This window comes from Balaenoptera musculus, chromosome 13 (genome assembly GCF_009873245.2).
Source record: "Balaenoptera musculus isolate JJ_BM4_2016_0621 chromosome 13, mBalMus1.pri.v3, whole genome shotgun sequence".
NCBI classification, from domain to species: domain Eukaryota; kingdom Metazoa; phylum Chordata; class Mammalia; order Artiodactyla; family Balaenopteridae; genus Balaenoptera; species Balaenoptera musculus.
The window spans coordinates 84,559,348-84,587,158 of NC_045797.1; the positions used below are offsets into that span (position 1 = coordinate 84,559,348).

The following is a 27,811-nucleotide window of genomic DNA, read 5'->3' on the forward strand; positions in this document are numbered from 1 at the left end:
AAAACAAACCCATGGGAAGGGTAAGCCAGAAACTAATAAAAATGTTTACCTAAAGAGGATGCTTAGATGGGGAATGAAATATCTCTGAATGTACATTTTTATGTAGTTTGCCTTTTGTATCATAATCGAGAAACAAAAAGGATGGGAAAAGCAAACCCTAATATTGAATACAAACAGAAAGAAATGATCCTAATGGTACATGAAATTGAAAATATAACCACACAGAAAAAAATTAATTCAAACACCTTTGAACTCAGTTCTCTGATTCTTTATTCTTTTTTTTTTTTTTTTTAAATTTTTTTTTTTTTTTTTTTTAATTTATTTATTTATTATTTTTGGCTGTGCTGGGTCTTCGGTTCGTGCGAGGGCTTTCTCTAGTTGCGGCAAGTGGGGGCCACTCTTCGTCGCGGTGCGGGGACCGCTCTTCATCGCGGTGCGCGGGCCTTTCACTATCGCGGCCCCTCCCGTTGCGGGGCACAGGCTCCAGACGCGCAGGCTCAGTAGTTGTGGCTCACGGGCCCAGTTGCTCCGCGGCATGTGGGATCTTCCCAGACCAGGGCTCGAACCCGTGTCCCCTGCATTAGCAGGCAGATTCCCAACCACTGCGCCACCAGGGAAGCCCTCTTTATTCTTAGTATAATATACTGAAGACAAAATTAACTGCAGAGAAATCTTGAGCTTAGTAGGTTTGTTGTTGATAATAGTATTGGTATTATACTCCTGAAATCCTTTTGAATGTATCATAGGATAGAGTAAAAAATGAATTAATAGGTATTTTTGGAAGCTGGTGTTTTCCCTATGGGAGAAGGGAGATACAAATATTGAATGGAAGAAATTAGGAAGAGCACTATGGTAGTAGACTGGATTTGGAGATATTAAATATTAACTCATAATTTAAAATGAGGTTTCCTCTAGTTTTGCCCACCAAAAGGGAGCAAAAATACCCCCAAATTGTGAGCACATCTGGTGCCTAGATCTTGGTTTCTGATTGGGACTCCTTGGAGAAATGGCTAATTCCAGGTCTAAGGCAGGGAAAGCTCAAGGGGAGCCTGCATTGTAATGTGCCAGAAATCAAGGAAGGAACTGTTCAAAGACAGTGAGGTCTGCACAGAAGGGCACAGGACTTAGCTTGAAGGAGCACCTTTCAAACTTGGGCCCATTTGAGAATCACAAAGAAAAACGATGGTAATTGATTATAACATATCAACAAAAGAAATCCAATGAGTCCATAGTAATACTTAGAAGAGAGGAAAAAGGAATAATTCTTTGTTTTAGGAGAATGCCAGCAGATAAGTGTAGAAGGAATGAATGAAATAGAAAAATTATCATTTTTTTAAATCCCCAGTATGATAATTGATTCAAGCAAGGATCATCGGTGGTTGCAGAAACCACTGGAGGAAAGTTGTTGGGGAACAGGAGGCGCACATGGTCTCAAAATATCACTCCCCAGGTTACATATAATTACAGAGAAGACATGCCCTTGCAGTGGAGAGATCTGGCTGTCACCACATTTTTAATCAAATAGTCAAGCCTGACATCATTAATGGGATGCATAGCATCATATGCCACTAGATAAAATGCGGTAGAAGGTACCACATCACCTTTCTGGTACAGTTGCCAGCCGTGTTGTACTATGATTCTAATTCTGAGGAAGCAGCCAGATGAATCCGGAATGTGGAACATTCTACAAGACAACTGGCTTGAATTCCATATTGGTGACTGGGGGAGACTGAAGAGATAGATCCCACAGCCAAAATGCAGTGTGTGAGCTGTGATAGGGATCTGTATCAGAAGAAAAGCAGGGCACTGAAGGGCATTTGGCGGGCAACTGGGGAGTAAGAATTTTTGAATTAATGTTAATTTCCTTAGGCATGGTAAGGGTATTTGGGGGAGGTTCATGCTGAACTATTTAGGTGTGAAATACACTTTCAGATGGTTTGGCAAAAGGAAGGTGCATGTATGTGTGTGTAGATGTGCATATGTCTGTAAGTATACCTATGTATATGTTATGTGGATGTGTATACATGTACATATATAAGGGGAGGAGGGAGATAGCAGGTGTATCGAGACACTATGTTGACAGTTTGTGAATCTAGGTGAGGTGTGTTTGGGAATTGGTTGTCCTGTTCTTTCAGCTTTTCTGTGAGTTAAAAAGAAATTTTAAAGCAGTGGAAAAGCACAGTAAATGATTAAAATATAGGACGATAAATGCTATGATTTGAGCAAATAAAAAGAGAGGAGGGATACAAATATGAAGTACCTGGTTCTTATTAAGAAATTTTCCTCTTCCCATTCCTTTTGTTCTCCATAGTGATTGTTCAGTAAATATTTGTTGCTTTGTTAAGATTTTTACTTAAGGACATAGTTTACATTAAATGAATCTAAGAACTGTATTCCTTAGTGCACTTATGTGATTTTAGTAACCTTTACACACATGCCACGTGTAATTGAAAATCATTATGTATATATACATAGCTCTATTGAAAGCTTTAAAAAAAAAAAACCTACCATTTTGTTTCATGGTGGCAGGATGAATCACAAACTATGCTTTATTGATTGATTGATTCTAATGTTAGAATCAGCTGGTACCTCTGAAAGGCATGGAGCAAGTGGATGCAGACGGTGCAGTGTTCATTAGTATTTTAAGACCTGCAATCCACAAATGCCAAGAAGTCAAGTTAGCCAGTTCTGATCCTGCAGGAAGTAAGATGGACAGTCCATCAATGAGGTCAAGTATGATTAGAATCTGCAACTCTTGGGTTAATGAGCTATTCAGGTGAAAAATCATATATATTTAAAAAAATTTTTTTAAATGCACAGTGTCTAATTTCTTTGCAGAAAATTTATCTTATTTCTTCTGCATGTTGTCAAACTATATAGAAAATATTGAGCATGTTTTTATGAAAATGAGCTTTTAACTTATCATTGGCAGTAATTTAAATTAGAAAGTCATGGTTTTGTAGTTTTCTAGTTACTTTTTTGCTGAGATGGTCGCTGGAAGACAAAAGATATAAAAAGGATGAAGAGTATTTCAGTCTCATTTTAGATATTATCATTTGAGTAAAACATATCTTCCTGAAATCTTGTCTCTTTTCTTAAAGAAACCAAGATGAATAGGTGTGAGACCTAAATGGCTTTCCTTGATTTTTGTTTATCCATTCTAGTTAATTTTCTTCATTTAATGTGTATTTAGTGTGAGTTCTTACTATGGGTCAGGGCTTAGATTGTTGTCCTTTGTGCTTTCATGCGTTCCAGGGGCTGGCTGAGGAGGTGGGGTACATAGAGAGACAACTATACAAAGCATCTTAGGCCCTTGAGCAACTTACACACATATCTACACACACATACATACACTTTCCTTTTGCCAAACCATCCAAAAGTGTATCTCACACCTAAATACTTCAGCATGAATCTCCCCAAAACAGCATTAACACACACACACACACACACACACACACACACACACACACACACACACACACACACACACACACACACACACACACACACCCTTTTTTTTTTCCTAGACCATTAGAGGGTGTATTACATACAACATATCTTTTGTCCCCAAATACTCAAGTGTTGAGGAACTTATATTCTGATTGAAGGTAAAACATACATATTTGAAACAACTGGAGGAAAGTAAAAATGTGATGGCTCAAACAGCCAATTAACAGGTTTTTATCAATATCAGGCTAAAACATTGCCTTCTGGATGATAGAAAACTTTTCAGGCTAAAACTACTGTTATTTGCTAATAGGCAATTACTTGACCTTTTAAAACTTTCACCCTAATTTCCAGCATTTGAGCCTCAAGCTTATATGACTTCCTAATATTCAAGGAAACTTTCAAAAATTTATATTTTTAATTAATTAAAATATATCTTACAGACAAAAGAGAATGTATCACCTGTAGTTTAAAGATAATAGTAATTTTTCACCCTGTTCATTAATATATCAGTAGAACATTTGTCAAAGAAATGCTTTTGGGGGGGTATTTTTAATCATATAATAAAAATAGCTTGGAGTAACTTTTTGTAGGGGGAATATTTTATTTTGTTCAAATAAATATAGACTGTTATATATTAGAGGTATAATGAGGTAATGGGAACTTTGTTTTGCCATTAAGTTAATCTCTTATTTTGGACTTCAGCTCTTGGTGGGCCTGCCATCCATGAATGGGCTGGATTCAGGGTGATTTTGAGATGCCTTTTTTTTTTAAAGAAATAATTGTGTCCTATATGCCTGCAAATACTTACAAAGACTGCTTTGTAGCTAGTCTAAGGAAGAGAAAAAAGACAATGTAGTAAGAATCTGAGAATTCATTAAGGAATTGACAAAGTAATTTAAGATGATTTCTTAATGAAAAACTATAGGAAGCCAATTTGATCAACATATTGAAAAATCGTATATTGGAATATGTTAGAATAACTTAGATGACTGTTTCTAGCTAACCATAGTTGAGTTCTTTGATGCTATTGCTTGTCATTTGAATAATAAAAAGTGTTATTTACAACAGACAAAAAGCAGCAGTATATAATTGATATTCATTTATTTTATTAAAGAAATCTGATTTGGTGAAAACAATCAGAAAATAGTATTTTTAACACTAGTAGTAAAATTTTTTTAATCCATAAAAAGCCTCATTTATTTTTATAGCAATTTGATGACACATCTGCTTGCTTTATTCAGCTGAAAAAGAAAATGTTGGTTCTTGGTGTTTGGTAAAATTGCTTTGTTAAATTATTTTCTAAATTGTTCAACTTTTAACAAATGACATTTGATACTAACACTGGAAAGCAATTTCAGCTAATTAAGTAGATCCCTCTGTAAACCATTGGAACATTAAGATGACATACTGTTCATTCAAGATTATTTTAATTGGTACAATTATTGTAATTTTCTGGCAATTATGTGTTGAGCTAAAAGCTTTTGTCTAGATCATTTGAGGGCTTTTTTTGTTAACATACATTTAGTAAGAAGAAAGGGAGTAAAATAAAAACTGTAGATAAAGATTTTCTGTCTACTTTTATTACAGAGTTTTAGACACCATTGAGATATTTTAGTATAAAACTTTATTTCTGATATTTTTCAGTAAGCATTTTAAGCAATGATAGAGGTTTTTAAAAGATCAATTTAAATAGTTTTCATGAAGATAATGTTTCAAATTTCTGTTTTGACACTGCTCAACCAACCTTTTACTTAGGATGATGTGGTCAGAATTAGGTTTGTGATAAGGATAATGCCTTACCAAAAAATACTTTGTTTTGGTCCTTTATTTTGATTTTTTAAAAACAATTTAATAAGTTTTGAGAGAACCTCAGAATCGTAGCCATTTTCTTTTCGTGGAAATATCTACTACTTGCTGACTAGACACTACAGACATCAAGTTTGTAACATTTATCCTAAATTCAGTATCTTTAAATTATTCAAGTAGCAGTATTTCTGTATTTAGGACGTTTTTTGTAATAAAACATCATATCGTCTGATATTCCTTCCTGATATTCAGCCGAAGTTTTCATAAGCTTATTAGTTTTATCACTTCTAGTTATCTCATGCCTCTGTTTAGCTCTCACTAACCGCCTTCCTCTTTCCTTGAAGTTCTGGGTGATTACTGATACCCTCCCTACCCCATTATGTGGCCCAGATTATGCACAGCCTTGTTTCTTTTGCATGTGGACTTAAGTTATGAATTTGAATAGCATAAAAAAATTGGACAGTAGTTAGTTTAGATTTGTGAAGAAGTCTTATCTCCTTTGTAGTACAAAGTACATTCTTTGTACTGATGATTTTTTCTTAATTTAGGTTTTGAGATACTATAAATATTTATTCCCGATACTGTTTTATGTATGCTCTTCTAGTGTTTTTTATATACAGTTGAGAATCTTAATGAAATTCTATCTTCTTGATACGGTGTGACTTCTCTGTAGGTGTTGGTGTTGTCATCATTCCACCATTATTAAATTACTGTCTTGTGTATAATTATTATTTCCATTTTTTCCTCCAAAACACTCTTGCCCTTAATGTATATATAATGTAAATACTTTATTCAGGGGCTCAATACTTTATCAATATCTTTATCTTTAAAAAAAAAAAAAAAACCTGACCGAATTCTTTGGAAAATCATGAATAATTCTCCATATAGGAAAGGAAACTAAGCAGGTTTGTGTTGAAAAAAATAAAATATAATCTAAAATAGAAATCATATTTTAACTGGATAAAATAAATAACAGTATATTTGCCAGGTTTAATGTGAAGATTGAGTCTTCAAACCATGAACAAAGATGCCGTAAACAGATGTAATGTTGACAGTTAAACATGCATTTCTTAATATGCATTGTTTATTTTTATTCATTGTCTTTGTGGAAATTGATTGGAAAATTCAGTTTCCTAAAGATAAATAAAGGTGAAGGGCAGAATTTTTTAGTTTACTTCGATATACCTGCAAATCATGCCTACTTTTGTTGTTCGGAGAAAAAAAATGAAGCATGAAAACTAGACATGTTTGACTGTTTTTTGAGTTTATCTATTTATATATTTTGCTACTTCTTTGTTCTATTGTTGCTGCCAGACTCATAGCAACATCCAAAGGTATGAGAGAAATTAATGGGAGAAAGCTTAGAATTCATTCATTTATTCAGAAAATAGTTATTGAGCACCCATTATGGACCAGGCACCATTGTAGGAGCCTGGATATGTCCATGACCAATACAGACACAGATCCCTAAGCTGAGGAGCTTATTACTCTAGCAGGGAGGTATGAGTGACAAACAGTCTCTGTAACACATACCTCTACAGCATGTTAAAAGGTGACAAGTGCTATGGAAAGAATAAAAAGCAGAGTTAGGGGGAGGAGGAGCGGTGCAGGGTCCACACTGCTCAAGAGGCTCAGGGTAGGCCTCCTTGAGGAGAGAAATATTGACCAAAGACTTGAAGGAGGAGAGAGAGAATTAGCCAAGTAGGTATCTAGGGAAAGCATTTCTAGGCAGAGGGAACAGTTTGGACAAAGGGCCTAAGGCCAGAGAGTGCCTGGGATGTTTGGGGAACAGCAACAACAAGGGATCTGGTGTGGCTGGAGGGAATTCTGTAGGGGGAAATGGGGGAGATGAGGTCAGGGAGGTCAGGGGGTGCGGGTCACCGACAGCTTTTAGGAGAACCACCGTAAGGACTTTGGCTTTTACTATGAGTAAAATGGAGATCCACTGCAGGGTCTTGAAAAAATTGTACGCATACCCGGAATGCTCTAAGGTGCCTGTTATTTGGTCATATCAGTATAACTTGGAACAGACTTAGGAAACCCTGTTGACCTAAGGGAGTGTGTTTTCAGAATCCTGTGCTGGGAAGAAGATAACAGTGAAACTGGGTAGAAAAATTAGGGTAAATGGAAAGTTGTGGAGAAAGTAGGTGGCAGTCGCACAGTAAAGATGAAATGAGTGGTAGAGAATGGTCCATGGTGGCACTCCATGAATATGAGAAAGCTGAGAAATGAATAACATCATCTATAGTCTTGTTGCAGTGTCCTGATAGAAAACTCATTAGTTACTCTAAACATCTGCAAGAATTTATATGACTTCCCTGCCAGTTTCTCCTGCTGTAATAGTTTCGTGTTTCTTAAGATCATTTTATTCTTTATTTTCTAATAAAACGATGGATTTATAAGCCTACTTTTTGGGTCAGTGTTTTCACCTGCCTCTTTCCTTTGGAGTTGCCAACTGCATGTCCTGTCCCGCCCTGCTACCCTTCACATCTAAACCCCTGCTTGAGAGTGGATGAAAGGTGCTTCCTGTTGCATTGAAAACTGATAGGTGTACAGAGCACCTTGCTTGTAGAGTAGTATTGAATTTGATGTATGAGTAGTGTAAGATGGAAATGGTGGTCATTTCAATATCAAATTGGGTTCTAAGGATAACGAGAAATAGTTGGTCAGAATTCTAAATACAGGAATCAGGTTAATCTGGAGCTCCAAACAATCTTAGCATGGATTTCCAGCCCCTTCTCATGCCTTCTCCCTCTTGCCTTTTACCTTTCCACCTGTATTTCTCTCTGGCCCCTCCTCCCCTCTCCCACCTTATTCTGGTCTCACCTGAAATGTCACTACCTCAGGAAGCCTTTTGTATCCAGGCATATCCCAGTCTCCAAGATTTTATTAGATGTGTTCATTATAGACTGGTATGTTACTTCATGGTACTTCCCATAGTTACCTTTTATAAATATTTGCATTGCTGTTTCTTTAATATTTGTTTCCTGAACTAGACTGTTAACTCCACGAAATGTAACTTCCTTAAACCTTTCTGAATTCCTTGTTTCTAGACATTCTTGGCATAGAGTAGGCAGTAGTGGGTATTTCTGAAAGAATAAAGAAATATGATGATGACATTTGCATTGAGGAAAGCATGGATTTGGGGAAGGTGGTAAATGAGAAGCCACATTTTATCTTGAAAAAAATAGCTGTCCATACAGACGTGTCCTTCTTTGGTTCTAAACGTGGGTAAACATTTTCCTTTGTCATTAATACCAGTAGATCCCTGGGCAAGGCACATAGAAGGTTCTCAGAACACAGAGGTTGAATGGTGACTACATATTTCAGCTGACACCTAGTAGATTCTGCCTTTTGTCAGGTGATAGTAAAATCAAAGCAATGTTTTCATAGGCATTTCCCTGTAATGGTGAGTTCAGCTGCATTTGGAATTTTTCTTACATTCGTAATGGTTTTATGAATGCCCCGGTTTGGTGTTGCTTCCTATGGGCATGCTTTTAGACAGGTTCCTCCCACTTCTTCAGTTTCTATTTACAGGCTGTTGTCAGTATTGTTTAAAAAGGCCCTTTGACTTAGCTGGACTCCGTTTTTGTTATGCTAAACATTTTGATTGTGTTCATTCATTAACCGAATGTTTATAGAGTTTATTACCTGCCGGCACATGCTAATAAAAGCAGTAACTAGTATTACTTGAGCCCTCAATATATGCCACACATTGGATTTGCCTAGATTATTTCATTTAATACTCGTAACTCTGGGAGGCAGAGAGAGTGGGCATTACCTAAGGTCACACGGCCATAGCTGTTGGAGCTTCCCCAGCCCATTTCTGGAAGCCAGAAAGCTGTCTGTGACTACAGAGCTAGGCAGTGGGTCTGAGATATTAGAAATGCAGAACTAAACTAATTTTATTATTTCCAGATATAATTTATTCATTTTCAAGTGAATATTTAGAATCATTTATTGTGTATCAATGGGAATGTTATAGCAAATCCACATTTTTTAGAGGATGGAATTTATCTTTTCCATTAAAAAAATGCAAACTTCTTACCAACTTATGTAAAACCCCAAATCAGTGCTTCATTCAGTTCTGATTGTGTCTACTAACTGCAGTAGGTTTTGTACGGAAAACTGAAAAAAAAAAAGCAGTTGTGATATTCAGCACTTAAACAGCTGGTACATCTGTGTGTTTAAGCCTTTATACCATTTTTATGTACGCTAAGTGTCTTTAGTTTTTTTCTTGATAGCGTTTTCAATAGCTTTTCTTTTGTTTTCAATAGGATAAAATTGACTTTTTAAATATTTTCTCATTTAAGCTCATAATGCCATTTTCAGTATTTTATACTAATATAGAACAAAGAAGGAATTTTAAATGTTTCAAAGTTGTGTGTTTCTAACTTTAACATGAAAAACTAAAATATATTAACTAAGACTATTTGAAAACAGTATTAAAAAATCAGTTTTTCTAAAATATGTTTTAATATATAAAATAAAAAATATCATTACCTATGCAGGTTTATAGTTTATTTTATAATACAGTAAGACTATTATGCATATTTACATTAAAAAACAAATACGATTATTGAAGGATTCAAATTTGTCAAAAAAATTAAATATACCATTAGAGATCAGGTAGAGATCAGTATTTTCCCTGAAATTGTTTTTTTTCAACAGAGGCTTGTGATTTCAGAATTTCAAATCAAAATACTTTTAAGACTCTTCAAAATTTGAGAATAAGCAAAAGTAATGTATAATAAAAATGCCAGCTAATTGAAGTGCTAAGGTAATGGTGAAATGCTTATGTAAAACCACGAGGCACATGACCTCTGTTTGCAATGTCCAAAAAGTCCACGAGGGGGGAGTATTTCACCAGAAACATTGTTAGCACGGTCGGCCAAGAAATAAGAGTGAATGCGTTTTGCTTTCCCTTTTCCACGGCAGAAAAACAAGAAAAACACCGAGTTTAATGAACATTTTAAACTGTCTAAGGTTCAACTTTCATTCCTATTATTTAAAGAACGGCTTCACAGGACTTTTGTGAGCACTGAGAATCATGATCATAAACAAATGAATGGTTATCTGATCGTATGGTATAGTTTTTATTAAGTTTAGTGTAGTACTTTTTTCTCCTAAAATTCTTTTAAAGTTACTGTTGGGCAAAGGGATATGAAGAACAAGGAGTTTTTTTTAATTGATCTGCTTACAAATTTATGTTTATATATTAAAATACTAAATCCTAAACATTGTAGATCTTGGGTTCCTTACTGATTAAACGTTAAACCTTTAAGATAACTCGTATAATAAAAGTTTTGCTTTAATCTTGGGCATATTTATAGGCAGACTCTGAGTTCAGAGCCTCCATCCCCTGCTTGTTATTCAGAGTTTTACTGCAAAACATTTGCGCCCTGTATATGATTAGTGTAACACTTTTTAAGATTTCTTAAAGGCAACAATAACATGAACATCTCTTATTGCTTGCTAGCACCTCACGATGTTATTAGTGTTCCTCAAACAGCTATGAAAACTGGATCTTATTTACTTTTGTCAGAATATTTTAAAATGTCATATCATCATATAAACTCTTGATATAAAAACTAGGGCTTTGCTTTTTTAATGAGAGATAACTATTTTCATATTGTCTGTTGTGAAATGTTTTGCCTCTCTTAACCTCTTTACTGAAGTTTTCTCTGTTACCTTAGCTTGAAATTACTGTTTTGTCATCTGAATTGCTATCATCTGACCACCTGCATGGGAATAATGGGGTAGGCATCATGCTATAGCACATGGTTTTTCAGGCTTTTCCCCCCCTGGTGGAAACCTTGTTGCAAATTCAATCTTACGTAGAAACCCAATAAATAAAGCAGAATGAATATAAATTAATTGATTCAAATTATAACACTTCCTGATAAATTCAGTTAGGAAGATGAGCTGTTCTAAAGAATATTAAAATTAGAACGTGTGGATGATTGTTGCAGTCCCATGTTGGATCAAGCATCTGTTTGTTTCTATACTTAGTTTTGGTAATGTAATATCAAGAAAATTCTAAATCATGAGTAGATGCAAATGTTAACCAACTTTTAAACTTGCTTTGCAGTGGTGGGATATTTTCAATTAATCTGATTCAGAAACTTGAAAGTTTAATTGGGGATTTTCTTTCTTAGGTGAATCACTAATATAATTTTACAGTTGCTCACATTTTTTTTTTAATAGTCGAAGTGTTGGGTGCTGCTTCTCTGACTAGGTCCTGTCACCCAGGTCATGTCATGAATTATTACTGAGATTTTCTAACTAGCTTTGGCACTCTGTGCTCAGGCATGTAGGGTGGAGTAGTGTACTTGCTTGCATAATTTTAACGGAAAAGTGCTGGTCTGGATTTTAAAACAATGAAGGAATTTGAATATATACATGAAGATGGAGGAGAAACTTTATTTCAAAGTCTGCAAAAAAATTGAAACAAAAAACCAGGATAACTTGCTAACACAGGCTTATATGTTGGTCTTCTTCAGTGTGTTAAAGTTTAATGTGTAACAGCATTCTATTTTATTATATTTTAAGGAGTTAAAAGCAGGTAAATCATTAACTTAAGAACCGTGAGCCATGTCTGTGGCACTCGGTTTGAACCAGCGCAGGGAGCGGGGACGGGGTTGTGAACCTGGTAGACGCAGGCCCCAGCTCTGCCCCTTGCAGCCGGGCCACGTCAGGCCAGCTGCTTCTCCTCGCTGAGCCGCAGGTTCCTCATTTTAAAAACTGAGATAACACCTCATGGAACGTTGGGAAATTAGATAGACCAGATAAAACATCTGGCTCAAAGAATGGCAAGCAGTAGGTATTCAACAAATACTGGTTTTTAAAAAAAATTTTCCTTTCAATTCTTTACAACATTTAGATATCCGTTCTATTAGATTTTATATGAGAAAGGGATACCTCACTCAGAACATTTTACATAATACACATGAATGAAGGCAGTGCCTTACCAGTATTATAGCTGAGCCTAAGCAGATACTTTCTTAGTTACTTCTTTGGGCTTTCATGTTTTGCCTTCCCTGTTGATCCTTTCTCATCCCTGTAGTTACCAAAATTACAGTCTTACAGCCAGTAAAATTATGCTTACGTGTCTCGTGTTTGCACCACAAATCAAGGGAGCTCGGACGTGGAAGGGACATATGTGCGTAGGCCAGAGCTTTCCTTCATCACTTTGAGAGGAAGAGCATCTCCCCACATGGCAGGGGCGTGGGAAGCATCTGGAGGGCCATAGATAGGGTTTTAGAAATCCGCCTCAGCCCCTTTGAAATAAGGAAGCTGGAGTCTAGAGAGTTAAATGACTTGTCCCAGATCACAGACAGTTAACAAGTGACCCAGCCTTTAAATACATTTTTATGCCTTAAAAAAGTCTCATTGCTTTTAATTTTAATTGTCAAACATTACAGCCTTATTCTAAGGAATCTGAGATCATCAAGTCTGGATCTAAGGAAAGTCATTGCAGTAAACACTCTGCTTATACTACATTTGTTTCCTAGTCAATTGAACAACCTCATTTCTCTTTGAGTGTAAATGCCTTTGTGTCAAAATGATTCAGCGCCTTTTTTTTTTTTAACAAGAATGAGATTTTTGTGGTCATAAAATGTTCCTCCTATTACTTCTACCACCAAAGTTACACCTTGTGCTACCCAGGTGAAGCTCAGCTGAAGCCCAGCTACAGATATACAAATTGTGTGTCTAATGGTAGTCTACTGAGTTTGCATATTGAACACTCTTTTATCCATTAAATTACAGGCCTACATGTTTCCTCCATTAGTGAAAAAAAAGTAATCTTGGGCCCTCACGTTTTTGCCAAATAGATCTCCTTGGAAATGAACACCCTCAATGGGAAATAGTTTTTTAAAAATGTAGAGTAAGCTCTTCTAGTAAGTAAAAGAGTAACATTGTTTAGCTCTGCCAGTGATCCCTGTGGCAACCTGGACAAGTATTTTTATGGTTTGCAGTAGTTACCAACCCTAATTAGATCACCCTTGAGCATACAAGTCACACATATCAAATATCAGACATCAGAAACAAATGAGCAAGCCTGAAGCTTGGCATGATTACATACCCAGTGTGCCACATGTACAAGTGCTTTGTTTGTTGTTTCCTAGTGTGCTTACTGAATAGGATGCCTATAAAATGCAACATTACTTTTGTGACTTTAGAGAGTGAGCAAACCTGACAGTGTGCGCACTGTTGTCTTGAAAATCAGCTCTGACCACCACGTGGAGATGCCTCTTTGTTTTCTCTGCAACAAGTTCTTTGTTCCATTGAATGTTGCTTTGCACTCAGCACAACCTTCTGCATATGGACAGTTTTAGCTTTTAATTACTTTAGTAACAGAAGTAATAAAGTAATTCTGTTACTTTAGCTATAGCAAGGAAAGTGTCTATTTTTCTGACCCTCTATGCTAACGTTCTCTCCAACACAATATGAAAGGTGACGCATGGAATCATTTTCAAGGTAATTTTTTCTTTTTTTGGCTGGGCCATGTGGATCTTAGTTCCCCGACCAGTGATTGAACCCATGCCCTCAGCAGTGAAAGCGCAGAGTCTTAACCACTGGACCACCAGGGAATTCCTTCAAGGTACTTTTTAGGGGTGATTAAAACTTACGGGATGCAGCAAAGGCAGCACACAGGAAAATTTATAGCTATAAATACTTATATTTAAAAAGGAGAAAAATCTTGTATTAATAGCCTAACTTTAACCTTGAGAAACTAGAAAAAGAGGAGCAAATTTTACAGATTTCAAATCTAGCAAAAGGAAGGAAATAATAATGATTAGAGTGGAAATAAATAGAGAATAAAATAACAGTAGTGAGAATTGATGAAACCAAAGCTGTTTGCAAAGGTCAACAAAATTGACAAACCTTTCACTAGATTGACAGAAGAAAAAAAAGACAGAACTAACTAAAATCAGAAAATATGGATGTTACCACCCACCTTACAAAAGTAAAAAGGATTGCAGACTACTCAATAGATACACAAAAGGCATCTGACAAAATGCAACACCCTTTCGTGATTAAAAAAAACTTAGAAAACTAGGAGTAGAAGGGAATTTACTTAATGTGGTAAAGGGCATTTATGGAAAAACGCACTGCTAACATTCTCGATGGTGAAAGATTGCAGGCTTCCCCGCTAAAGATAGGAACAAGATAAGGATGCCTGCTGCTGTGGGCTGAATGTGTCCCCTGCAAAATTCATATGTTGAAAACCTACCCCCCAATGGGATGGCACTCAGAGGTGGAACTTTTGGGAGGTAAGTAGGTTTAGATGAGGTCATGAGGGCTGAGTCCTTATGATGGGATTGGTGTCCTTATAAAAAGAATCAGAGAGCTAACTGCAAATCAGAGACAGGGTTCTCATCAGAACCTGACCATGCTGGCACCCTGATCGCAGACTTTCAGACTCTAAGAGCTGTGAGAAATAAATGTTGTTTAAGCCACCAGTCTATGGTATTCTGTTATAGCAGTCTGAGTTGACTAAGTCACCTGCTTTCACCACTGCTATTCAACATTATACTGGAAGTTCTAGCTAGTACAGTTAGACAAGAAACAGAAATAAGTGGATCCATTTGGAAATGAGGAAGTGAAACTATCTTTAATCGCAAATTCCATGATGCTGTATGTAGAAAATCCCAAAGAATTTCACAAGAAAGCTACTAGAGCTGATAAATTCAACGTTTCAGGGTACAGATTAACACAAAAATCAGTTGAGTTTCTATACACCTGCAGTGAACAATCTGAAAGGAAATTAAGAAAGTACTTCGATTTACTATAGTGCCTAAAAGAATAAAATATCCAGGAATAAATTTAACCAATGAGGTAAAGAATTGTACACTGAAAACTACAAAACATTGGTAAATTAAAGAAGTTCTAAATAAATGGAAAGATATCCTATGTTCATGGGTAGGAAGACTAAATATTGTCAGTATTACCCAAAGTGACCTACAGATTCAGTGCAATCCCTTTCTAAATTCCAGTAGCCTTTTTTTGCAGAAACAGAAACCTGATCCTCAAATTCATATGAAATTGCAAGAGACCCCAAATAGCCAAAACAATCTTGAAAAAGAATAAAGTTGGAGAACTCTTTCTCGATTTTAAAACTTACTACGGAAAGAGAAAAACAAATACCATATGCTAACACATATATATGGAATCTAAAAATAAATAAATAAAATAAAATATGGTTCTGAAGAACCTAGGGGCAGGACAGGAATAAAGGCGCAGAGGTAGAGAATGGACTTGAGGACACAGGGTGGGGGAAGGGTAAGGTGGGACGAAGTGAGAGAGTGGCATGGAATTATGTATACTACCAAGTGTAAAATAGATAGCTAGTGGGAAGCAGCCGCATAGCACGGGGAGATCAGCTTGGTGCTTTGTGACCACCTAGAGGGGTGGGGTAGGGAGGGTGGAAGGGAGACGCAAGAGGGAGGAGATATGGGGAAATATGTATGTGTATAGCTGATTCACTTTGTTATAAAGCAGAAACTAACACACCATTGTAAAGCAATTATACTCCAATAAAGATGTTAAAAAAAAACAAACTACAAAGCTATAGTAAGCAAAACACTGTGGCACTGACATAAGGACAGACATATAAACCAGTGGAATAGAGTTGAGAGTCAGGAAATAAACCCATACATCTATGGCCAGTTAAGCTTTAATAAGGGTGCCAAGTCCATTCAGTGGGGGAAAGAATAGTCTGTACAAGAAATGGTGCTGGAACAACTAGATTTCCACATGCAAAAGAATGAAGTTGGACCCTTATTTCACACCATGTACAAAAATTAACTGACATGGATCAGTGTACTCTTTCCCAAGCACAAGGTTGTTTTTCAATATCAGAAAGGGTAAAGTGAAAATTATTTTAAAAGAATAGAGTTCTTTGGGAACGATACTTTTTTGTGTAGTTCACTCTACAAATATTTATTAAGCAAAAGTCATATGACAGCATTCTGCGCTAAGCACTGGAGATACAGTGGTGAACAAAACCAAACTTGTTCTTAGCTTTAATGGAATTTACAGTGTAGTAGGGGGAGGTAGACATTAATAAAATAATTCCACTACTGAATAATGTAACATTCTAATTGTGACATGTGTATGTAAGAAAGCATATGTGCTATTATGAGGGTTTGTAATAGAGGAATGCAATGTGATTTCACGGAAGACTTCCCTGAAGCGGGGGAGCTGAGCTGAGAGACAAAGGATGAGTAGGAATTAACCTGGTTAAGACGGAAGGGGAGAGTGTGGTTAGCTCCAAAGTTGTCTAGGGTTTTTGTCCGCAGATAGTAATGGACTTAACAATGGATTTCATTTTATCTTTTGTTTCTCACCCTTTGGCTACAATGCTGAGTGGCTGTTTTCTGTGTGTTCCATCTATCTTCCAGAATCTCCAAGTGTTCTGTGCATAGAGAGTATTTAACAAATGGATACTCACTGATAGAAAGTATTTGAGCGTCTACTGGAAGTTAAATTGTTTCAAAGTAATTCAATTCTGAGGCAGTTAAAAGTTTTCCCTTTTTAAATTTTTAAAGAAAATTTATCTTAATTTTTAATCTCTTACGACTAAATAATGACATTATTGGGCAGCTACTTTTAGACAAAGTAAGGTAAATATGCCTTCATAAATTATGCTCTTAGAACCTATTTATATTTTGATTTAAAATGGAATTTTTTCTATGTAATTTAAAACCTTATTTTGAATGGAAGTGATATGAATGGCTTATGTAATTTCTGCCAAGGAATTAATAGGGACTTTCTATAAACTGCTGTCATTTATAATCAAAATGCTTTTAACTTACATTGATGTTGGCATTAACAAGTACTGCTAGATTGGTAGCATAGAAGGAGATTGCATTTAAACTTACTGGGAGATCACTGATGCCTGAGGTTTTATAATGCCTTCTGTGGGCCATTTAACTGCTGGCAACTTTAATTCACATGATTCATAATACTGGAAATTTAAATTCACTCTTAATTGAAAAGTGAAGTTGCTTAAATTCTCTAAATACTAACCTTTGGAAAAATATCTGAAAAATAAAGGCACATATGATTTTGGTGGCCTACTGCCAAAAGATTATCATTTACATAAATATCTCTTTCAGTAGAAGAGTTTAATGTATTGAGCTCAAAAGGTTAGAATAGAGACTTCAATCTGGAAACCAGCCGCAGACTGTTGGCTTGTGAACAGCAGTATTGTTCATCGTATCGAGAACACTGTCCACATTCAAGCTTAAGCAGAGCTGGCGTTAAAATCCAGTTAATTTGTTTCATGTGACTTGTCAGCTGTGTGTTTTCATCTAAATCTTTCTAGCTTCTCTTCTTAGTCTTTTATGTTAAACTCCTGAAATAGATGAACTACCTTTTTAACTGTTTAAGCTCTGGTATTGTGGCCACTTCTGCAGATGATTCTGTGAAACCATTCTTCAAGTTTTCCATTTCATTTTAAATATATTTAATAATCAGTTTGAAAGCCAGTTTAATTTATTAAGAAGTAATCCCATTTCAGAGGGCTTTTTGTTTTGTGCACGTGTGCATGAGTCCATAAAAGGGACTTCCTGAAATTCATTAAGACAAAATTGCTATCCTTATTTTCTCACCAGCACCCTGTTCTTTTCTTGTTTGCTAATTTTGTTCTCTGGATTTTCTTTTAGATGGCTTTTAATAAATGGCTACTAGCCAAGTAGTGGGCCTGAGTAGTCAAGTGCTAGTCCCAGAGAAATAACGTAACTATAACTAGTATTAGAGTAAGATTCCACTTCACTTTTTTGAAGGGCATGAAAATCTTACTGCTTCTCTGAAGCTAGACTCAGTATAATCTCACAGTTAATATTCTTGACTAATTGGGAATTGAGTGTTTTGAAGACATCTTCAGATTTACAGTGATTCTAAAACAGCTTTATGAGATATAATTGACATACAATAACCTGCCGTATTTAAATTGTACAATTCCTGAAGTTTAAATATATATACACACACACACGCATCCCCACCAAATTGTCGCCGCCGTCAGGAGAGCAAACATATCACTTCCTAAAGTCCCCTCCCATTCCTTTGAAGTCTCTCCCTGTCGTTTCTCTTCCCCACATCCCTGACTTCACAGGGAACCTTTATCCTTTTTCTGTCACTATAGGTTGGTTTACATTTTCTAGTTTTATATAAATGAAAAAAATACAACTATGTATTCTTTATTTGCTATATTCTTTCACTCAACATAATTTACTATGAGATTTATCCATGTTGCATATATAAATAAGTCCATTCCTTTTTATTGCTAAGTAGTATTCCGTTATATGGCTATACCACAAGTTATTTATCTTTTCCTTGTTAGTGGACATTTGGGTTATATCCAGATTTGTCATCTACTTCCTTGTCTTTTAAGCTCCTTCATATTTTCCATTCCTTTATCTCTCTGTGATGTATTTTTACTCACTGCCTCAGATTGGCACATGGCCTGGCATGTAGTAGGTTGAACCCTATGGAATTGTCAATATTTGACCGTTTTGACCTATAAAAATGGCAGTTTCATATAGTTCAACATAGAAGTGTTTACTAAGTATTTTTTAATGAATGTCACTTGTTTTTACATTTAAGACCTCTGCCTGATACAAAATTATTTACATATATAAATTCAACTAGGTTAAAAGTTATGCATAATGAAAAATAGACTAAGTGACACGGTAATTGATAGTTATCGTGTCTGGTTGGTAAAATGATGTGGTTTTTTTCCCCTTTCTGTTTTTCTGTATTTCTTTGCCTTATATATATGCTTATATAGTAAGCACAGATTACTTTTATAATAGAAGATAGAACCTTTTTTTTTTTTTTAAAGACTTTTTTTTTTTTAAAGGAATTCCTTCATTTTTATTATTTATTTATTTATTTATTTATTTATTTATTTATTTTTGGCTGTGTTGGGTCTTCGTTTCTGTGCAAGGGCTTTCTCTAGTTGCGGCAAGCGGGGGCCACTCTTCATCGCGGTGCGCGGGCCTCTCACTATCGCGGCCTCTCTTGTTGCGGAGCACAGGCTCCAGACGCGCAGGCTCAGTAGTTGTGGCTCACGGGCCCAGTTGCTCCTTGGCATGTGGGATCTTCCCAGACCAGGGCTCGAACCCGTGTCCCCTGCATTAGCAGGCAGATTCTCAACCACTGCGCCACCAGGGAAGCCCAGAACCTTTTTTTAAAAAGGAAAAATCTGTGCTTTTTTCTAGTTCATGTAATTTATTTAGAAATTCTTTATTTCTTCTTTTCTTTGCAAAGGCAAGAACCATGGTATTTTATAATGAGCATGGATTTTAGAGCCAGTCAGATTCTCTTAGTTGTGTGGCTTAGACAGACTGTGTAATCTGTCTGAGGCTACTGCTCACATGTGTAAAATGGTAACTCATTTAGTCTTCACTGAGAGGTGATCATTAACATGTGACATACCTAGAATATGTTACTTTCCTTTCTCTGTTTTCCTAGCCCCAATCCTGCCTTTCATTAGGGCAATGTAATTCTGACCTCACACTTGTTACCTTAGTAATTTTGTAACTGTACCACTTGTTTTGTTCTTTTCTTTTTTTAAAAAAAATTATGAGCGCAAGGTGTATAATGTGTTATTTTTATAAATAACAAATTTTAAGTTACATGCAGAATTTGCCTAATAGTGACATTAATGACCATTTTTGTTTGTTTCTTATTTGAAGAATATCAAAGAATATTCCAACAACTAAAGATGTTGAGCCACTCCTGGAAATAGATGGAGATATAAGAAATTTTGAAGTGTTTTTGTCTTCAAGGACCCCAGTTCTTGTGGCTCGAGATGTAAAAACCTTTTTGCCATGCACTGTAAATCTAGACCCCAAACTACGGGAAATAATTGCAGGTGGGTATTAGTAATAAATTTAATTTTTCCTCTCTGAAGTACTGAAAACTTTTCCTATTTCTAACTTAGCTGTATAAGTTTCTCCTGCTCCATGAAACACCGAGAAATATTGAACCAAGCACTACACAGGAGAATTAATGAAACCGAGGACCGGCAGTCTGACATCTTTTGGGAATGCTAGGAAAATGCTGTTTGTTAAATTGACCTTTTTATGTTTCCCAGCCTACACAGCTGAACCTTCTATGGAATCAGGTTCCTTTTAACGGTACAGTCACCACTTTAAGATGTCAGTCCATTGTAATTTTTCTGTCACCAGTCTTCTGTCTTTAATAGGGATCTCTATCCAGAGGGGTAAGAAAATCTATATCACTTTTAAAATTTTAACTGAAATCTGTGGACTAGAACTTGCGGACAGTGACATGAGGAGTTTGGAGAAACTTAAGTTGTTCTTGAGGCACCGCTGTATGCACGTGAACACACACAGAACCTTTGCTGGAATGTACTATCTTCTGTGTGATGCAGGTGCTCCTGACCCACCTTTGCATTTTCCAGGAATTATGAAGAGAGAGCCTTATACTCCTGCATTCTTTCTTTAGATACCTGTTATAAGGCTGTTGTCAGAGGTGTATTTTGTGACTATGGAATTGTTTATTGTTCTTGTTCAGAGGTGGATGAGACATATAGTTTGCAAACCCACAATCTTAGCTAACGTTATATTTACTACACAAGTTTGAATTATTAAAAATTAACAAAACTTTATGAGTCACAAGAACTGTTAGAATAGCACAAATACCTTGAAAAGTCAGAAAAAAATTTATAGTTCTGGTAACTGAGGAGAAGAATCCAAATGTTGGTGACTTTTCAAATGGTGAAAAAAAGCTTTTATGCAAAGTAGTTGAGTTTCTCTTGCTAAAATGTCTATGGAGTATTCAAAATTTCCTGTCTACTTCTGTAACCCAGTTGAAATCCTTGGCAAGAGTGATACAGTCATGTTTCTATCTGGTACCTAAAGGAGGAAATGGTAATTGGACTAAATACTAATGTTCTATTTTCTTTTGCCTTCTGGGGTGTTGTTTAATCTTTTAGATGTTCGGGCTGCAAGAGACCAGATTAATATCGGAGGACTTGCGTATCCCCCGCTACCTCTGCACGAAGCTCCCCCTAGACCACCGTCGGGCTACAGTCAGCCTGCGTCGGTCTGCTCTTCTTCCACCTCCTTCAATGCCCCGTTTGGAGGAGGGGTTGTGTCACCACAGCCCCATAGCAGCTATTACAGTGGTATGACGGGACCCCAGCATCCGTTCTACAACAGAGTAAGCAAGTGCTAGGAATCTTAAATTTTAAGAATTTCTTCCAGGGAAGTATTAGAAGTTTTCTGCTAATGGAGTCTGTTATTATTTTAAAACTGTACTTTAGCTTTAAAGACAAAAAGTGTTAAGTTTGAATGCAGTATGACTTTTTAAAAATCAGAAGAATTTTGAATTTTAACGGTTCTAGATCTCAATTGAGTCTGAACATTAGAGATGCTTTTTGCTTTTACTTATTATCTTAATAAGAAAGTGAACTCTACGGGGTCAGCAGAGACTATCCTATGCTTCAAAGGGATCTGTTTTTCTGTTTGTTTATAAACAAATATTCCATTTGTTGAATCTTGTATAATAATTTATATTGGCCTTTAAAACAATGATAATTTTTATAGTAGTTCAGTAAACCTGTATTTAATATGTGTTACAGCTTTTAAATGTGAGATAATAATGGGAAATACTGCTGGTAGGACTCAGGTGCTATTGCCAAATAATAGCACTGTAGCCAACTTCTAGAGTTTTATTTCAAGTTATCTTCAGTCCTGTATAATTATTTGCATAGTATAAATATGATAATTTTCTACTTCAAAAGATGAGAGCACAATTAATTATCAGCAGTATTCAGACCCTATCAAGTTTAGTAGGTCCAAGCTATCCTCATTTTAATGGTCTTAAACACTAATATTTCCTATAGGAAAATGGAGCATCTGCTCTAGTATTATACTTTCTGGAACTGTACTCTAAGATCCCTTGCAGTTTCTTTATTTTTGTTTTCTCCCTCTTTAGTCTAATTTGAGAAAACAAAGGGGCTAGTATTCATAGAAGCCAAGTGCATGCCTAAATAAATTTCATATAAGCTAGGAAGATAGAGAAATTTGAATAAATGTGGCAAAGCAGGAATTCTAAAATCTAAATCTTCCAGTTTTTGAGAAACGTCAGCCATGTAAGTTATTAGGTATACCATTTATAGAGGTCCTATGAATGTTATTCCATTCTTTTACTCAAATAAGGAGAAAAAGGTGGAACAATAGCATTTTATAATAGAATTTTATAATTTCACCCTTGTAAACTTTAACTGAGTGGTAGGCAGTGTGAAATGCAGGGTTTTTATTTGCCAGTCTTAAAATCTGCTATATTTTTTCATAAAATGGTTCAATTGATAATTAGATGACAGTTGAAGTTTTGAGACCAAGAATTTTTTTTTTTAAATATTAAATTACCATACCATCTAGGTGGAGACCGTGTGTTCACTAATTTCACATGAATAACAATGATGTGATGCTTTAATATCGTTTTATTATTTTTAAAACATTTAAAAATTTCTCATGTTTTTAGATCTAATTATTTTTTGCTCTAGTTATTTGAGGTTTTTAGTCTGAAAGTTAAAAGCAGAACAGTTTTCTTAAAATGGCAGGAGTGAAAAACGTAAGGGAAGATCATCAGTGTAATGAAAGTTAATATGTTTTAATCTTTATTTTTAGCCCATATAATCTGATAGCTCCTGTTTATATGAAGCTGGATACAAATAAATGGTGTAGTTATAGATCTCCTCTAAACAATGAATTCCCCGTTTAAAAAATATGCTTGCTTATTTAGGAGACAGAGTAAAGTCCAGGATATAGAATATAAAGTAAACTCTAGGAATTTAGAGTAACAGTATTCCTGGAATCCATGCTTTAGGAGGTTCTCATATAATTCAGACTTTCTTTGGTCTTACTTAAGGCTAATCTTTTTTTGGTAAAGAATAGTATTCTATTGAGATTCTATTTTGCTTTTTTTTTTTTTTTATGAGAGTGTGAGTTAATATTTGTAAATCACTTAGAACCTGACACATGGTAAACCCATAAAATTGTTAAATGGAAAGAGAAACTCTGGTGTCAAGTTGTAAGGTACAAAACTTTAGTTGCTTTTTAAAAAGCTTTATTAAATCAACAATATAAAAATTTAAATAATATGTCTTAAGTTTGGGTTTGATATCTTATAGAATATTAGTGAGGCATTTTTTCTTTTGTTTTGTCACTTACATTAAAAACGTGGAGTTGTATTTTATTGGTTAGTTTCGTTTGCTACATCTCATTTCGCTTTGATTTCGGTAATGGTTTTGTTACGTGTTTTCTCCATAGCCATTCTTTGCCCCTTACCTTTACACGCCAAGGTACTACCCTGGCGGCTCCCAACATCTCATCTCACGTCCATCAGTAAAAACGAATTTGCCCAGAGATCAGAGCAATGGCCTAGTAAGTATAAAAAAGCGTAACTAAAGTATTACTCTAATATGAAACATAGTCAGCATTAGAAGTTTGCTTATGTCCTTTCTGTAGTAAAAGCGCAACTTATTTTATAAGTAGTTTTAAGAAACATAAGCTGTTACTAACACAAAATGTATTTGTTTTCATTTCTGGTAAATATCTATGAAAGGAAAATGACTTGCAGCATCAGGAAGTAAATGATGAGTTTTTTTACAACCAGAGTTTCTGGCCAATAATGTTTGTTATCAAACTTTTAAAACTAAACCTTTACATCTGCTAATTTCTGATTTCTTTTTAAAGGACATACATATATGGTATCTGTATCTATCTATCTATATATATGCTAGCCCTATGGTATAAAAATTAGAGGACGTATTGAAAGAACATTTTGATTGAATAGCAGAAATTAAGTAGAATCAGGGAAGTATTCAAATGTACTATTAACTCTAATCCAAAACAAAATACATTTGTGCCTAAAATTTTAGGTGTTCCTGATGATAAACGTAGGTTAACAATTAAAAAGAAAAAGAAATTCCCTGTTAATATATTTTTTAAATTAGGAGGCAAAAGCTATAGAAATTAAACTGTTATTTAAATTTTAAAATATTATCATTGAAGGAAAAACATCTAATCACGGCCAGGTCTCAGTGTTATGTATTATTTTAGCATCATGTTCATTCATCGTCCTTGTCTGGCTCACCCTTCACCTTTTACCCACACTCTCGTTCTGTGTTGTTAGGAGGTTATCAAGGAGGACGCTGCCGAGGGGCCTTCTTCACCCACAGACTCCTCGCGGGTAACGGAGCAGTCTTGTGGTGTGGAACGCGAGCTTCTCCCGCTTCTGCAGCAGTAACGACTGTCTTAATCACGATGACAGCAGTTCACTAACTGTGCATCTGCAGTGTGATGGGCAGCTGCTGTAGAGTAGCTGAATACTAATAATTGTAGTTCACGGATTAATTAAAAAGCTAATGTTTAACTTTACCCTTCATTTCCTCCTGCTTTTCCCCTTTTTCAATGACATGGGATGGGGTTTTTTTTGTCGTCCAATAAGGAAGGGGTTTTTCCCAGCAGTCGTCAGGAGCATTCAGTTGGTGGTATTAGTTCCTTAATGTTGGGCTTTATTTTCACATTTGCCTGCTTTTCTGAAGCCTGCCGTTGGTACCACACATGTAGAATAGGTTTGAAAATATCTCCGATCAACCTTGAGACTGCAAAAAGGCATTATGAGCTAGATGGTATAGACCAGGAATGGATCCTTAGTGGCTCATGCTTAATCTAGGTGCCCATGCTTAGTGTAAATTCAGTACTACTACAGCGCTACTTTTCTTTATCTGTATACAGTTGATCCTTAAACAATGCAGGGGTTAGGAGCACCAAGCCTCCTACCAGCCTAAAATCCTAGCAGTCTAAAACAGAGACTGTTACTTATAGTCAGCCCTCTTGCGGAAGTAGTTCCTCCTTATCCATGGTTCTGCATCTCCGGATTCAACCAACCACAGGTCGTGTAGTACTGTTGTATTTACCATTGAAAAAAATCTGCGTATAAGTGGACCCGCACAGTTCAAACCTGTGTTGTTCAAGGGTCAACAGTATTTATTAAGATAAAATTTCCAGATAAACAGAGCTAGTACAGCATGTAAAGGGAATTATTTAAAACTTTTTTCCCCCAACACTTTAGGATGGGTGTCTTTAAAAAACCAACTTTTGTAGGAAGTCTCTTTGTATATTTTTTATTCAAGGCTTTGTACTTAATAAGAAATACATTTAATGCGATGAGCCATAAAACCTTCATCCATTCTGTCAATGTGGACTTTAAGAACCCAGTTTGTATCTTAAGTTCTATTGATTGATTTGCAGAATGTTAGGCCCATGTAAACATGATCAATTTAATCTAAAGAAATGTAGCATAGCAGTTAGAATGACTTTGGTGAAATATTGCATCCTGAATTTATGCATAATTTTTAACTTAAAACATACATTTGAATAGGCAATAGTTTTTTTAAACTTTAATTTTCTTTGAGGTAATATTAGTGAAATAGGAAGAGAGCCATTTTGGTGTTTTCATTGAGGAGCTGATGATTCTTTTTAAGTCATTAACATTTTAGCTGAAGTGTTTGAGAGACTTCAATTATCCACGAATGATAGACACAATAAACCATAGTAATTCTATTTGGGTGTTGAGGGAATATTTAATCCATGGATCATTGCCACTGTATGCACGAATGACTTTTAGTTTAGTCAGAGAGCCTTTAATACATAGTTTCATGCATGCAATGCAATTCTCTGAGCTAAAATTCCTCCGCAAACTTTTGATGAAAGTTAGATCCTGTGAAGAATTTGATGGTCTTAATGACAGAGACATGCTGAAGTAGTAGCTATTCCCATGCTTAAGGACAAACACTTGTGAGTAAAAGGTGTCTGTAATTTCAGGGACCAGTGAAGGAGCATTGGGCAAATTTTAAAATGAGTTTTTGGGGAAGGGGAAATAATGCAATTCTTAAGAAGTGTTTACAAGCGCAATAACAAAGAGTAAAAATGCTCTGAATATATTAGTGCCTTTGTTTAGTAAAATAACCATACTATTTGCTGTTCTTTTAATATTAAAAGGTAGTTTTGTAATCTGCTTAGTGAATAATAGCTGCTTCCCAAGCCTTCTTTGCTTTTAAGAAATTAACAATGACAATAGCATGTAAAATTTATTTAGAAGTAGACTAGTTCAAGTAGACAGTTCAAAGCCGTGTTAAAAACAGTGGTGGAAATGTGGAGAAGTATCTATACATGAGAACATTGTATGGGATTTTTATAGCTGAACCAACAAAGAAGTAGTTAATATTATACAAAAATTTTTTTAGCCTTTCATGGCTCATGTAGTTTTCCAGTCCTGTAGTAGAAAACGATGTGATTTCTGAGATAAGAAGACTGCAGGTGAGTTCATCTCCGCTCATTCATCTGTCTCCTGTATGCAACACTTGATGACAAGAGCTGCTTATAGATAAGTCAGGAGCTACGCAAACATTTTTGGACAAATTGTCTTGTCATTATGGACACACAATAATGCGTTAAAAAAAAAAAAACACCAAAAAACCGGATCATAGAGAGTTAACCAGCTCTCTGTGGTCTTTTCAATATAGGTGGTCCCATCTTTTTTTACCTCAAGGAATTTCTCATAAACCTTCATAAAGCAGAGCCTTATGAAAATAGTTGAGTTTTCTCACATTAAGGAACGTTGTAATGATCGTGACTTGTGAAGACCAGCCAGGGACTTATCAGATAAATTATAGAGATGTCCGAGTGTCTCACTAAGGCGAAGACGTAAAATACAAGCCTCTGTGCTGGCTTTTTTCCACTGTGATTTTACAATAGAGAAAATATATGCCAAATCTTATAAAACTGAAAAAAATAATATTAACATTGGGCCCAAGATATGATCCCCAGGATATTAGAGCAAGAAAGGACTAGTGTTTTTCAAACTTTCAAAGCAGAGAAGCCTTTTTTAGAAATGAAATCTTAATGAGAATTCTAGTTTACAAAACCAGTGAAAGAAGAACTCTGGCCCCCCACCTTGGACTTGCCTTCCCTCTGGGGGATCCTCAGAGAACGCTAGTACCCGTGGTCTAGTCCAGTGCCACGGTGCAGACTTACCTGAGGCTCCCAGGAGGGGAGCACCAGGTGCCAACCTGGAATCCGTGTGGCTGTTACCCTGGACCGTTTGTCACCACCGTGCTGCCCTCTTTGCCCCTGTTAATGCTAAGCATGACTTGGTCAGGTACTTGGTCATTCAAGTTAAATAGGCCCTGGTGATTAGCTCTTTGCCTTGGAGAAATTACTTAACCTCTCTGATACTCAACTTCCTCATCTGGAGAAAGCAGACCTACTTCCTAGGTCTGATTTAAGGATTACTCAGCCTTTGCATGCTTTAAGTACTTAATCATCGTTATTATTACTACTGTCCCAAAGACCAAATTCCATGGAGCTTTAAAAAGACTCAGAAACTAAAACTGTTTTGTGTTAAATAACCTCTTCTCAGTGGTGGGAGTAGTGTATAAACTCTCCATTCAGTTTAGATTAACTCCGCCTTTTATCTGTTGATGCTTCTCTGGCCCACAAGGTGG

The 27,811-nt window shown here is 35.8% G+C and overlaps 1 protein-coding gene across 13 annotated transcripts in view; it reads left to right on the forward strand.

The window, feature by feature from the left end:
- KIDINS220 (kinase D interacting substrate 220) overlaps positions 1-27,811 on the forward strand; it is a 97,502-nt gene that overhangs the window by 53,607 nt on the left and 16,084 nt on the right. For 7 of the 13 annotated variants that reach the window (XM_036873486.1, XM_036873487.1, XM_036873490.1 and 4 more), the window contains exons 23-26: positions 19,965-20,143; positions 21,230-21,456; positions 23,571-23,684; positions 24,436-24,492. In XM_036873486.1, the coding sequence (XP_036729381.1) occupies positions 19,965-20,143; positions 21,230-21,456; positions 23,571-23,684; positions 24,436-24,492 (577 nt within the window). The remainder of the gene's footprint in view (positions 1-19,964; positions 20,144-21,229; positions 21,457-23,570; positions 23,685-24,435; positions 24,493-27,811) is intronic. The other 6 variants (XM_036873492.1, XM_036873493.1, XM_036873494.1 and 3 more) reach the window with 2 other exon arrangements.